We start from the raw sequence: 13,852 nt of genomic DNA, 5'->3' as shown, positions 1-13,852 counted from the left end.
GGATTGTTGATTTCAGTGTTTGTTAGCAAGATGACAAACAGACCTCTCACTGCTCTGGGCATTCTTGTTCTCTCTGACTCTTCCATAGTTTGCTGTCAATGATCGTTAGCTTGCAACAAACCTCTCTCTCTGCAGACGTCTTTGAATGATGGAAGGATATCTCCATCATGTGTTTTCAATGATGGAAAGATACTGGTCCCTTTGTGTGATGAAGAAGAAGTCTCAAATAGTAGAGGTCACCACTTCGTGGAGAAACGGTATACATTCAACCCAGAACATTTGCTTCAAAAATCCCAGAGTAGTCCTCCACTCTTTTCCCCATTCTCCTTCTTTCCCATCTCTTATTAGTCCAAGTGTAGAATCTGGGAATAGGGTGTTTCGAAGTACTTCATTACAATAAGATTTAATTATCTCTTATTGATGGGTCGCAGTTTGATCTGTCCCAATCCTACACATGCTGATGGTGATTAGCAGAATGTGACCACTCGAAATAGAGCTGCCCTGCCCTTTTGCTGTGGTTGGTGTCGCTGCTGAGGCTGGCGTGCGTCGTGGTGTCGTGTCGCGGTTTCCACGAAAGCTGGGATCAGGTGTGGAAAGCGGGGCCTGTTGATGAGTGAGCAATTTTAAACGAATATAACCCTGACGTTTACATGCATTCTGTAAGTTAGCTCATTTTAAGTCAATTTAGTCAAAGAAAGTGCTGCTTTAATGCACCGTTTGGGCTAAATTGAGGGCACAAACAGACAAACAGATAAACAGAATGAGAATTTTAGTAATGTATAGATAGGTAGATATTAAAAAGATTTTTTTATCATCTAAAGGGTGGTTAGAAGTTGGTATGCACTGACTGAGTGGATGGTGCAGGCAGACCCACACAACATTTAAGAAGTATCGAGTTGAAAACTTTAATCACCGTGTTACAGGACCCTGTGTCCATGCCATGGGTTCCAGAGCATTTGTTGCCCTGCAGCCATCAGGCTCCACTCACCTCAGTGCTGAACTGGCTCTGCGGCTGACTCACTTGTGGAGACTCTGTGGTTCATGTTCTGTATATTATTTGTGTACCTTTTTATTGTTTGTGCGATTTGTTCTTTTTTTTTGCACATTGGATGTTTAACCATCTTTGTTGTGTGGGGTTTTTGATGAATTCTATTGTTTCTTTGGTTGTGGCTGCCTGCTAGAAGCTGAACCTCAAGGCTGTGTATGCTTTACATACTTCAATAATAAATATACTTCGAACTTTGAATGTCAGAGAAGACCTTCTGGGAGGAACTCTGCAGGTTAGCAGCAGCGTCTATAGAGAGGAAATAAACAGTTGTTATACGGGAAAGACCATTCAGAAGTGCTATCCAAAGCCATTAATGTAGGTAGTGTAGATAGTTGACATAGATATGATGGGCCAAAGGGCCGTCTTCTGTGCTCTATGACAGCGGTCCCCAACCACCGGGCCGCAAAGCATGCGCTACCGGGCCGCGAGGAAACGATATGTTTTGGCGATAGGAGTCAGCTGCACCTTTTCTCATCCCCTGTCACCCGCACTGTTGAGCTTGAATGCACGTGAGGTCATTACCCGCGCGTCATCCATGTCAGCGCGGGAAGGAGATCAACTCCTCGAGCTTGCAAATGACGGCGGGCTGAAAAGTATGTTTGACGTAACATCTCTGCCGGCATTCTGGATCAAAGTAAAGGCTGAATATCCTGAGATAGCCACGAAAGCGCTGAAAACGTTGCTATCTCTGCAATGAATGGAACGAAAACTAAATTGCGGAATAGACTGGACATAAGGAACCCCCTTCCAGTATCGCTGTCTCCCATCACCCCTCGATGGGACCGTCTTGTTGCAGGAAAACAAGCCCAGGGCTCCCACTGATTCAGCGATATTGGTGTGTTGCAATGATTTTATATGTTCATATGGGGAAAATATATGCTGTGTGTTTAATATCCAAACGTTACTTAAAATGTTATGATGCCATTGACTTATATAACCATATAACAATTACAGCACGGAAACAGGCGATCTCTGCCCTTCTAGTTCGTGCCGAACGCTACTATCACCTAGTCCCACCGACCTGCACTCAGCCCATAACCCTCCATTCCTTTCCTGTCCATATACCTATCCATTTTTTCTTTAAATGATAATATCGAACCTGCGTCTACCACTTCTATTGGAACTTCGTGCCACACTTATTTCAAGCTCCCCTGATAATTGACGTATCTCTATATTCATGCGAGGAAAATATGCGCTGTGTTTAATATTAAATTCGTTAGATAAACCCTTTTAGAAACGAAATTGAGTACACTAGCCACTTATCACCTGTATTCCGGTCATGATTAATCCCCCCCCCCCAAGAGAATCGCTAAACTCAATCTGTAAGGGGGGGTGGGGAATCCAGACGTACACGCATGCGCACACAGGTGCCCGCGCAAGGCTTCATGGTCATTGTAGTCTTATCTGGGTAAACAACGTATTTGACTGCTACTCTCGTCCGTTGGCAACCCTACCCACCCCCGGTCGGCCGGTCCGCAAGAATATTGTCAATATTAAACCGGTCCGCAATTCAAAAAAGGTTGGGGACCCCTGCTCTATGACTCTCATGACCTGCCTGTTGCATTATCCTCTAACTTAACAGAGCTGTGGGAAACCAGACCAGCAAGCTGAGTATAGACGTAGCATTAACAGTATGACAAGGCAGGGAGCAGCTTGCTTAAGTCCGGGTGTTGTTTTCTGCTTTGCTGCGCAAGTCACAGTTCCTGTCCCATAGGTCTGAAGGATCTCCACTGATGCTAATTAGTGCCTGTGAAGATGAAAGAATCAGTCAAAGGACAGATATCTAGTGTTATTTACACAACGCACAGCCCTTTGTTTTCTGAAGTTGGTCTTGACAGCTTGCCAAGACATCTGTAGAGTTCCAAGTCCTGACAGAACTGAACAAGATTAATAGGATATCGTTAAACCAGGATCAAAGACAGTGGAAATTATTTTTTATTTGAACTCATAAGTTATGGAAGCCGTGATGTGTTTGTCTGAAGTGACTCCCATTCCTGTTCCCATTCTCAAAACACACACTCTTTCTAGAACCTGATTGTGAAGATCAGTGCTGCTGACCTTGATGTGACCCCAGCTGCTGGGTTTTGTGTGGAAAACTCTACCAAGTTCCGCAGTGACAGCCACCTCTAGAACCTTCCCTAAGTGTTGTCACAGGACAGTGAGAGAAGAGAGGAGGATAAAAGTCTATCGATCCATGATTTTGGAAGAAAGCATATTTCAGCAGTAGCTATGTTATTTTGAACCAATTAAAAAGTCACCACTTAAACTGGTTAACTTAAATTTAACTATTTGAATTCAAATTAAATATGCCATTTAAATTGGTCCACTTTGAGCTTCATCAATTTTTATTGATCCACTATAGAAAGCATCCTATCCAGATGCATTAGGACTTAATATGACAACTGCACGTCCATAAATTGCAGAGTCGTGGATGTGGCTCAGCACATCTCAGAAACCCATGTCTCTTCCATGGACTTTGTCTATATTTCTCAGTTCCTCGATAAAGTAGCCAGCACGACCAAAGACCTCACCCACCCCAAGTATTCTCTCTTCTCGCTCTCCTGTCGGGCAGAAGATACAAAAGCATGAAAACACACAACCAAACTCAAGGACAGCTTCTGTTATAAGACTACTGGATGGTTCCTTAGTACAATAAGATGGTGTGACTTCACAATGTACCTCGTCATGATCTTCTTGCTCACTGTCTACTTTCACCACCCTTTCTTTGTAACTGTAACACTTTATTCTGATTCTGTTATTGTTGTACCTTGTACTACCTCAATGCACCATGTAACGAACTGATCTTTTTGGATAGTACACAAGTTTTTCACTGTACTTTGGTATGTGAGATAATAAACCAATTTACAGAGTGGTGCATTTACAGAGAAGGTACAGTGTAGGTAGACAAAAAAAGTGCAAGGGTCATGTTGAGGTAAACTGGGAGATCAAAAGTTTATCTTTAGCATATTAGAGGTCCATTCAAGTGTCTGATAACAGTGCGATAGACATCGTCCTTGAGCCTGGTCATTTGTGTTTTCAAACTCTGCCCATTGAGAGTGGGGAGAAGAGAATGACTGAGGTGTCTTTGACTATTTTGGTTGTTTCCCGAGGCAGATTTAAAGATATCTAAAGATTTAAAGATTTGCTTTATTTGTCACATCATCAAAACACGCAGTGAAATAAGTTGCTCGTGTCAATCATGCGCTGGGGCAGCCTGTAAGTGTCACCACACTTCCAGTGCCAATATAGTATGCCCACAACTTACTAGCCCTAACTCATTCTGCATGACTTTGGAATGTGGGAGGAGGATACGATAGGGTCTTTTAAGAGACTCCTGTACAGGTACATGGAGCTCAGAAAAATAGAGGGCTATGGGTAACCCTAGATCATTTCTAAGGTAAGGACATGCTCGGCACAGTTTTGTAGGCCGAAGGGCCTGTATTGTGCTGTAGGTTTTCTATGTTTCTATGAAAGCAAAGCCCCTGGAGGAAACCCTTGTGATCATGGGAAGAAACTCCTTACAGACAGCGCAGGAACCCTATCACACAGCTGGCACTCTGAAGTGTCGTGCTAACTGCTATACTTCTGTGCCACGCCATCGACATAAATCAATAAAAAGGAGGCTGGTTTTGTAATAGACTGGGCTGTGTTTTTACAAATCTCTGCAGTCTCTTTAGGCCTTGGATAGAACAAATACCTTACAAGATGTGATTCACCTGAAGAGGATGCTTTCTCTGATGCATTGGTTAAAATTAATAAGGCTCATAGGGATATGCCAAATTCCCTTAGCTTTCTATGGAAGTGGAGGTGCTAGTGTGCTTCTTTGGGTCGACATCTTGTCCCCATCCCATCCCTCGCAGAGCACTTCCTCTCTCCAATTGCATTAGCCCGTGCTGTTACTTTCCAACATCTAGAGTTGATCAGATATTATTTGTAAGATCCTTAACACTGTTTGTACAGTATTTTAATGCATTGAAACCACTCAAAAATAATTTGACACTTCAGTCATAAAAAGATGTTGACTCAAAAAGTTGTGGCTTTTGGCAAGTCGAAAGAGGAGAAAGAATATGAGACACAGTAGAGCACAGGAACTGTCCCTTTAGCCCACCATGTCTGTGTTCATCACTGTGCCAATCTAAACCAATCCCATCTGCCTGCATATGGTCTATATCCACTATTTCCTGCCTGGTCATGTGTCTAGCTACTGTACACGTCTCTGAAACATTACTATGATTTTTGCTTCTAGAATCTTCCTGGGCCCACGTTCCAGGCACCCGGCACACACTGTGTGTAAAAAAAAAACAACTAGCCTCACCCTTCTCCTTTGAGGTTCACCCCTCTTGTCTTAAACCCATCCCTCTAATATTTGACATTTCTACTCTGAGAAAAAAAGACCCTGACCATCTGCCCTATTTATGCCTCCCAGAATTTTTATATGTACTTCTATCGAGTCACCCCTCAGCTTCCGACATGCCAGAGAAAGCAAGCCAACCCCTCCTGATAGCTAATATTCTCTAATCCAGGCAACATCCTGAGAGTTGTAAAGGAAACAGGTGAGAATTCTAGAGCTCAGCACCCAGGTAGCTGAAACCATGACAACCAATGGTGGAGTAACTGGGAATCAAAGATACCCCAAAACAGGCGGTTGCTGGAACACGGAGATCTCTGAAGTTGTGGGGTTGGAGGGAAGTAGAGAGGGCATGACTCAGCAACTGATTCTTTGTCAACTGGAGATTTAAACAAAACCTACAGCAATGTCTGCAAGTGGCCTTTCATACGTGCAAGATTTTCATATGATTGGGTGGAAGAAGTGCTAAAAACTGCTGCATGGGTTTAATCTATTGGCCAGATGTCACATTTTCATCATGAATGTTGACATTGCAATTTGTGATGGTGCATAATTGGCTGAGAAATAATGCCAAATCTGCTACATGGGGCCACCTATTGGCCAGAAGCCCCAGTTGCAGCTTGAAGATTGACAGCTCATGTGGAGACAACATAGTTTCAGGGCATGGATTTCCCCTGCATAAATTCAGAGTCTAACACTGCATGCCAAAATCAAGTTCAGTTTCGGGTATAGAAGCTGAAGGCCAAGGTGAGATATCAGTATATCGAGTTATGTATTGAAATTTCTGGACAGAAATTATGATTGGAGTTCATCTTTAAAAGATTTTATGAGCACATCTTTAAATATTTCACTGCTTCGTCTTATTATGTGTGTATCTCCTGTTGGTCAAATTGCCATGATGTGTTTTGAATGGGTTGACATTTGGAGCCCAAGATAAAAAAGGCCTATCGAAGGGTGATATTGTGTTAGCAGCAAATAAACTGCTGGAGGAACTCAGTGGACTGAGCAGTGTCTGTGGGAGAAAGCAACTGTCAGCATTTTGGAATGAAACCCTGCATCAGGACTGAGATTGGAGAGGGAGGGATGCAGTATAAGGAAGCGAAGAGGACTGATGAGATGGGTCCTGTAGATAATTTGTAGAAGGAGGAAGAGAGCAAAGGTCAGGCAAATCCAGCCAGGTAGTGTTGAAGGGGGATGGGTGAGTTGGGAGAGAGAGGCAGATGGATGATAGTTGGAGACAGATAAGAAAAAAACAGACAGATGGAGCCTGAGGAGGAATGAGGGTAGAAGTGGAGACAGCTGCTGGAGGAGGCAAGAAGGAAAAAGGCTGCCAATCCCTAGTTTCCTCCAATGTCCAAAACTCCATCAGTCTCCATTTGGGATCCTAATTATCTACAGGTCCCATCCCATCAGTCCTCTTCCAAGTACTCAGAATGAGTCTTTCCCTTAATAATGGGTCACTTACCAGCACGGCAATGACATGCTGGAACTCGTGGTGGAGGATCCTGACCACAGGACAAATAGTTTAATAACTCCTGCTGATGGACCTGTACAACATGGAAGCAGGCCATCTTGGCCCAACACTTCATGCTGATTCACAATTCCCGTCTAAGCTGATCTCATTTGCCTGCTTAATTAGTACCGATGAAGAGGCTCAACCCAAAGTATTGACTATTCATTTTCATCCATTGATGCTGCTTGACCTGCTGGGTCCCCCCAGTGTCTTTGGGTGTTACTCCCATTTGGCCCGAACGCTTTTCTGTCCCAATACCTTATAATTTTTTTAACATTTTAGATTTACCTGTTTCTACCATTTCTATGATACCACTCTCTGTGGGAAAATATTCTTACTTTAGATTTTCCCCTCTAATCTTAAACCAATACCTTCTAGTATTAGACTCCCCTGTCCTAGGAAATACATTGTGACCATCCACCTTACCTATATTCCTCATGATTTTACAAACCTCTATTTGGTCACCTGAAGGTGTGCAATTCGGCTGCAGAAATTGATTATGAAGAAAGACTGCAGCGACTGAACCTGATGCAATGTAATTTATCTTCCACAGGAAATGCAGCCAGTGGACATGGAGCCAGAGACCAGTGTCACCTGCCTGGTGGGCCCTAGTGCCTTCAGGATCCCGTTCTCCATCCGACAGAAGATCTGCAGCAGCCTGGATGCTCCTAACAACAGAGGGAACGACTGGAGGCTGCTGGCACATAAGCTTAACCTGGACGGGTAAGTCTGCAGGGAAGAGATGGTTGAGCAACAGGGGTTCATACTGATGTATCCCTGTCACATCTTTGGGTAGGCCATGATAGACTTCAATCAATCAAGTGTCTCTGAAGATGGAGCCACCGCTGTGACGCAGGAAACACAGTGGTCAGCTTGTGCACAGCAGGCTCCCACAAGCCACATTGAGAAAAATGACGAGAACAATAGCAATGATCTATCGCTGCCCTGATTTAAAGCTGCTTCTAATCAAATGTTCTCCATAATGAGCAGAGCATTCCGTGAAAAGCGCCGAACATAATCAAAGACCCACTGAACACAAACACTCCATCTTCAGCCCCTTTCCCTTGGGCAGAAGGTAGAAAAACCTGAACGCGCGTACCATGAAGTTCAAGGACAGTTTCTATTCTACTGTTATAAGATTATTGAACAGTCCCCTAGTACAATGAGATGGACTCTTGACTTCACGACCTACCTAGTAATGGCACTGCCCCTTATTATCTACCAGCACTGCACATTCTCTGTTGTTCTTTATTCTGTATCCTCTTACTGGTTTTACTTGAACCACCTTAGTGCACTGACGTGATGAAATGATCAATGGTTGGCATCAAAACAAAATTATTCACTCTACCACTGTACACATGACCTTGATAAACCAGTTTACCAATTTAGAATTTTGTCACTGCACACCCGACAATCTGGTTTAATCCTGACCTCCAGCACAGTCTGTGTGCAGTTTACACATTCTGACCATGACCCCGCACCCCAAAGATATGTCAGTTAAAATGAAAGCAGAAAATGCTGGAAATTCTCAGGCTGCATCTGTGGAGGGAGAAACAGGACTAACATTTCAAGGTTTGTAGATTAATTAACTACTGTAAAATATAGCTCGCATGTAGGTGCGTTGTAGATTCTGAGTGAGTCGATGAAAGTGTGGAGAATACAAGATAGATTATTGTAAAAGTGCCTTTGATGGTCAGTACCGATTCAGGGGGCCAGAGGACCTGTTTCTTTGCTATATGATTCTATGACACTAGGATGTCTAATCACAATGCTGTTGCTATTTGTACAATCTTGCTGTGTGTAAATTGGCTGATATGCTTCCTGCAGTGAAACACTGAGATTTACTTCATTGGCAAGACGTTGCCTTGCCCAAATGGCCCAGGGAAAAGAAGGGGCCTGAGGTAAATTAGCCACTATTGTAATGAATGGTGGGATAGGCTTGAAGGGCCAAGTGGCCGCCTCCTTCTACTATTTTCCTGTGAGTCCTTATTCGTTTGAAAGAGTCTATTTTCAGATTTGTAGTTCATGTAGTCTTGCTAGAGTCAATAGCCGGCAAAAGTGACAACCAAGTCAGAAATATCATGGAGTTAAGATACAGAAACCCAATGAAAATAGAAACACAGAAACCTAGAAAACCTACAGCACAATACAGGCCCTTCAGCCCACGATGCTGTGCCGAACATGTACCTACTTTAGAAATTACCTGGGGTTACCCATAGCTCTCACCACTCACCATTCTCTGTGTAAAAAAACTTGCCCCGACATCTCCTCTGTACCTACTTCCAAGCACCTTAAAACTGTGCCCTCTCGTGCTAGCCATTTCAGCCCTGGGGAAAGATGCATTGTTTTGCAGCAAATCATGTCACTTTCAATGCCAACTCATGTCCTCAGTATTAATTATTTACTTGTTTATTATTATTCTTTTTTTTGTATTTACACAGTTTGTCTTCTTTTGTCATTTGTGTGTAGTTTTTCATTGATTCTATTGTATTTCTTTGTTCTACTGAAGTTCATATACTATGACATTTACTGAACGTACTTTGATATTAAATGTACTTGGAACTTTTGAACATAGCATGCCCACAACTCACTAACCTTAACTACATATCCCTCTAGAAGGTGGGAGGAAACCTGGTCAATCATGGGGAGAATGTACAAACTGCTTACAGACAGCAGCAGGGAAACAATTGTCTTGTTTTTGCTGTTTCGATTGTCCTGTGGAATATTGTGGTATGCTATGTGTGGCAGCACTTGTGGGCTGCCCAGACACATCCTTGGGTGTGATAGTTGTTAACACATATTCTGCATTTCTCTGTACGTTTCAATGCACATGTGAGTTACACACCAGATTTGCCTGCTGTAATAACTGATTCTACCACAGGGTGGCAGAATGGTACCACCTCCAATCAAGCAGGAACCATCAGAACCAGAATCAGATTTACTATCAGTGACCTGATGTTTAGTGTTTTGCAGCAGCAGTACAGTGCAAGTACAGAAAAAGTACTATAAATTACAAAATATATAAATAGTGCAAACAAAAAGAAATAGTGTTCATGAACTGTTCAGAAATCTCATGGCAGAGAGGAAGAAGCTATTTCTGAATCGTTGAATGTGGGTCTTCAGGCTCCTGTACCTATTCCCCCGATGATAGTAGTGAGAAGAGGGCGTGTCCTGGATGGTGAGGGTCCTGAGTGATGGATGCCACCTTCTTGAGGTACCGGCTCTTGAAGATTGCCGCAAGGTTGCATTTAAATCCACGGAAGATTTTGTTCATTTGTGCACTCCCCTTCTCCCCAGTTGTTTTCACACTGCAGTTCCAACAACAGGCAATGCATTGATTGCAGGATGAGCATTGCCCCCCGATCTACGAGGAAGAAGTCATCTGCTTTTCCTCAGATCAGTGCCACAGGATAAGTTGCACCTACCCATATAAACTGACCCAACGTTTCATCCCAAAGGACAGAGGTGCACTCCCCTGAGTGCTGCACCTGAATGCCAGCCTATGCCTCGAGGCTGGAGCTTAGAATTTAACCTTCAAACTCATAGGCAGTGTGCCATACCAAGCAACTGTTGACAACTTCCCTATGATAGTAAAATGCCTCCATTAAGTTTCTTGATTGAGGAAGTACAAAGGGAAAGCAGTAACAGAATGCAGAATATAGTGCTGTGGTTACGTGGTAAATGCAGTGCGGGTGGATAAATGAAGTGCATGGGCCATACTGAGGGAGATGGAGAGTTTATGAGTTCATCTTTAACATACAAGAGGTCCGTTCAAGTGTCTTATAACAGCAGGATGGACACTATCCTTGAGCCTACTGGCACATTTTCTCAAAATTTTGTATCTTCTGCCCAACGGCAAAGAGGAGAAGAGGGAATGGGAGGGGTCCTTGATTATGTTGGCTGCTTTCCCAGGGCAGGAGAAAGTGTAAACAGAGTTCTAGGAGGGGAAGTCGTTTCTCATGACAGACTGGGCTGTGTCCACAGCTCTCTGCCCTATCATGCAGCTCTGGGCAAAGCAGATGCCATGCCAAACATCTGAGAGGTGGTGCATTTATGTGGAGGCTTTTCCGAGGCAGTAGGAAGTGTAGAGGGGGTCAGTGGAGGGGAGGCTGTTTTCATGATTGACTAGGCTGAGATCACAAAATGTACTTATGTTTGGAATGGGTGCAAAACGAACTTTCATCAATCTCAGTATAGGTGACAATTTATAATTATCCTGAACCTTCTCTGTTGTACAGTGTACAATTGCAAAGTGGCAAGCATCTCTCTCACACACTTTTTTTCTGTTCCCTTTGTTTGTTTTTCCTTCCAGTTACCTGAACTACTTTGCAACCAAATCCAGCCCAACCGGTGTCATCCTGGACCTATGGGAAGCCCAGAACTTTCCAGAAGGGAACCTCAGCTCTCTGGCTGCAGCCCTTGAAGAGATGGGAAGACACGAGACGGTGATGTCCCTGGCCACAGAGATGAAACGCTGAGCACAGAGGAGTGGGGGTGGGGCGAGCCTGCTTTAGTTGAAGGGGGAGCACTGGATAACAAGTAGTCTGCCCCACATCTGATCAGCCATACTGAAACCATCCTTCCTAATATTCTGCGCGATAACGCAAGGTTTCAACATTGTGCTAGTCTGACTGACACCTCCCCGACCTGCCTTTTGCTGCTTTCATCTCAGCTTGACTGTACACAGCCTGGTACAGATTTCTTTATAGTTTCTTAGGAAACGGAATTTTTTATCCAAATGAATGGATCGAACCTCTCCAGCAGTCCCTGTTTCTGCCACTTCACAAGAGACGGACTTGCTTCCTGTGTCTGAAGTGTCGGCTCGTTGTCACTCCCTCCTCTCCTGCGGCTATGCTGAGGTTCTTGGCAACGTTTTCACACACCCGGTGGAGGATTGCTTTTCTTCTCGAGTTGGCAACTCTTAAAATTGTCCGGATACTCCCTGGCACATCTTTCTCTGTTTGTAGTTCAAGCACAAAGCGCGTCAACAGAAATGGAACCGATCGACAGTCCCGGAGAACAACACACCGCTGGTGCAAGGAACGAAAAGCTAACTTAGTCCACACTCCCACACTGCCACCTCCGCACCTCCACATCCACACCCCCCTGTCCACACCCACACATCCAGGTCCACACCCCAACACACATATCACACAACACCGTGTCACATGTCTACATTCACACAAGTTCTGCCCAGAATATTCCCTTCAGCTGTGCTTTTTTTTGAAGAACCCTTTCTGTTTTTCTACATACACTGAATTTCTTCTCTGTCGTGCTAACCAGAGGCAAAATCTTTCAGGCAAATCTGGGGCAGACATATTGAGGTGTGTCAGTGTGTTTCCAATCGATGAATTATAAGAAGATGTGGTAAGATGTGTATAAAAGTTTTACTGTAAATCGTTAATTTGTATCAAACGCCTCAATGCTCTTGTGAATTCAGAATATTTTTGAATAAATTCCGCTTTTTGAGATGGTAATTTGCACTGGATCCTGGAGGTTTTATTACCCTATAGGAAGGAACTTCCTGAAATTCAGTCATTGGATCTTGAGGTCACTGGCAAAATCTGCATTTACTGCCCTTGGTAAATGAGTTGTATCTTGAAGCTGGATGTAGCCTTTATAGTGATAGCGCTCCCATAGTGTGGACCAGCAGAGTTAAGGCCAATAGATTTTTTTTTCCAGAAGAGCATCACTGAACACTTTAAGTTCCACAGCTGCTGAGATGGGTCTTGAACCCAAATCTCTAGGTTACTGGTCCACAGATTACTAGTCAGTTAAATTACCACAATTCGGCTATACCACAGGGGTCATCCTTCCTGTGGCAGATTCCAAATATGGACTAACAGACACGCAGGCAGGATCTATTTAATTTGATACTGACTAACAATCTATTGAGGGAATTAGCAGGTCAGGCAGAATCTGTGGAAGGAAAGAAATTGCTGTCCTTTCAGGATGAAATCCTCGATCAAAACTCCTAATGCAGGGTTTTAATCCTAAATATTGACAGTTCGTAGATGTTGCTCGACCTGCTGAGTTCCTCCAGCAGAGTATTCATTGATCCAGATTCTGGCGTCTGCCGTCTCTTGTGTCTCCAGCTTTATAGTGTCTAGTTTTTGCCTCATCTGGCTCCACTGGTCCTGAATGAAAAATCCTCTTTCCACCACACCGAACCTAGTAGGGTGATACATTTTCAAGTCAGGATACTGCACAGAGAGGGGAACTTACAGCTGGCGATGGCTATTAGTACCTGTTGCACGTGTCCTTTTTTCTGGTAATGGTTTCGGGTTTGCTGTTTGATGCTGTTTGCAGCATTTACTGTGCATTATACAGATGCTACGTACTGCACCTACTGTGTTCCGGTGATGGATGGAATTTGTGTTAAGGCCAATTGGGGAAATGCTAATCAAAGTAGATAGTTCCATGCGATTACTGAGGATCATGTGCATTTATTCCCCTGTGTGTTAGAATCGGGAAGATTTCTCAAACCAATCTGTCCAAAAGTCTGATTTAATCTTTCCTCTGCTTTTCTGGAAGTAGAAAATTCTGCCAGTATTTGGGTGAACAGAATATTCTGGACAATCCCTTAATGTATTTGCTCCCAGACATCCCAGAGGGCTATTGAATACTGGGGTTATTTAATTGGAAGCTTGCTTCATCATGGCTCCAGGGTCAGTTACACGTTCATTCCTGGAAAGGAACAGAATTGGTGGAAACGGGCCTTGTGTGGGGCTGGTGATGGAGGACCAGATTGGAGTGACCTTCAGCAGATAGAGATTCCTCTCCAGTAAAATATGCTATCTTGTTCCTGACCTCACCTCCCTATGTGTTTATACGTAACTTCATGAAGATTAATACCAGTATATTTGATCTCCGCTTTGCTGTAAGATTCACCAAGGGTGAGACAAAAAAATGCAGGGACTCAGTGAACTCCCCATCACTCCTC

General features: G+C 43.7%; 1 protein-coding gene across 4 annotated transcripts in view; it reads left to right on the top strand.

The window, feature by feature from the left end:
- LOC134345733 (netrin receptor UNC5C-like) overlaps window positions 1–12,405 on the top strand; it is a 376,269-nt gene extending 363,864 nt beyond the window's left edge. For all 4 annotated transcript variants that reach the window (XM_063046880.1, XM_063046879.1, XM_063046878.1 and 1 more), the window contains 2 exons: window positions 7,463–7,632; window positions 11,222–12,405. In XM_063046880.1, coding sequence (XP_062902950.1) covers window positions 7,463–7,632; window positions 11,222–11,387 — 336 coding nt within the window. In that variant the 3' untranslated portion in view covers window positions 11,388–12,405. The remainder of the gene's footprint in view (window positions 1–7,462; window positions 7,633–11,221) is intronic.
- Window positions 12,406–13,852: the final 1,447 nt, after the last annotated feature.

This window comes from Mobula hypostoma, chromosome 4 (genome assembly GCF_963921235.1).
Source record: "Mobula hypostoma chromosome 4, sMobHyp1.1, whole genome shotgun sequence".
Taxonomy (NCBI): Eukaryota; Metazoa; Chordata; class Chondrichthyes; order Myliobatiformes; family Myliobatidae; genus Mobula; species Mobula hypostoma.
Note: the sequence above shows the minus strand (reverse complement) of the source record. Positions and strands in the feature narration are given on the sequence as shown.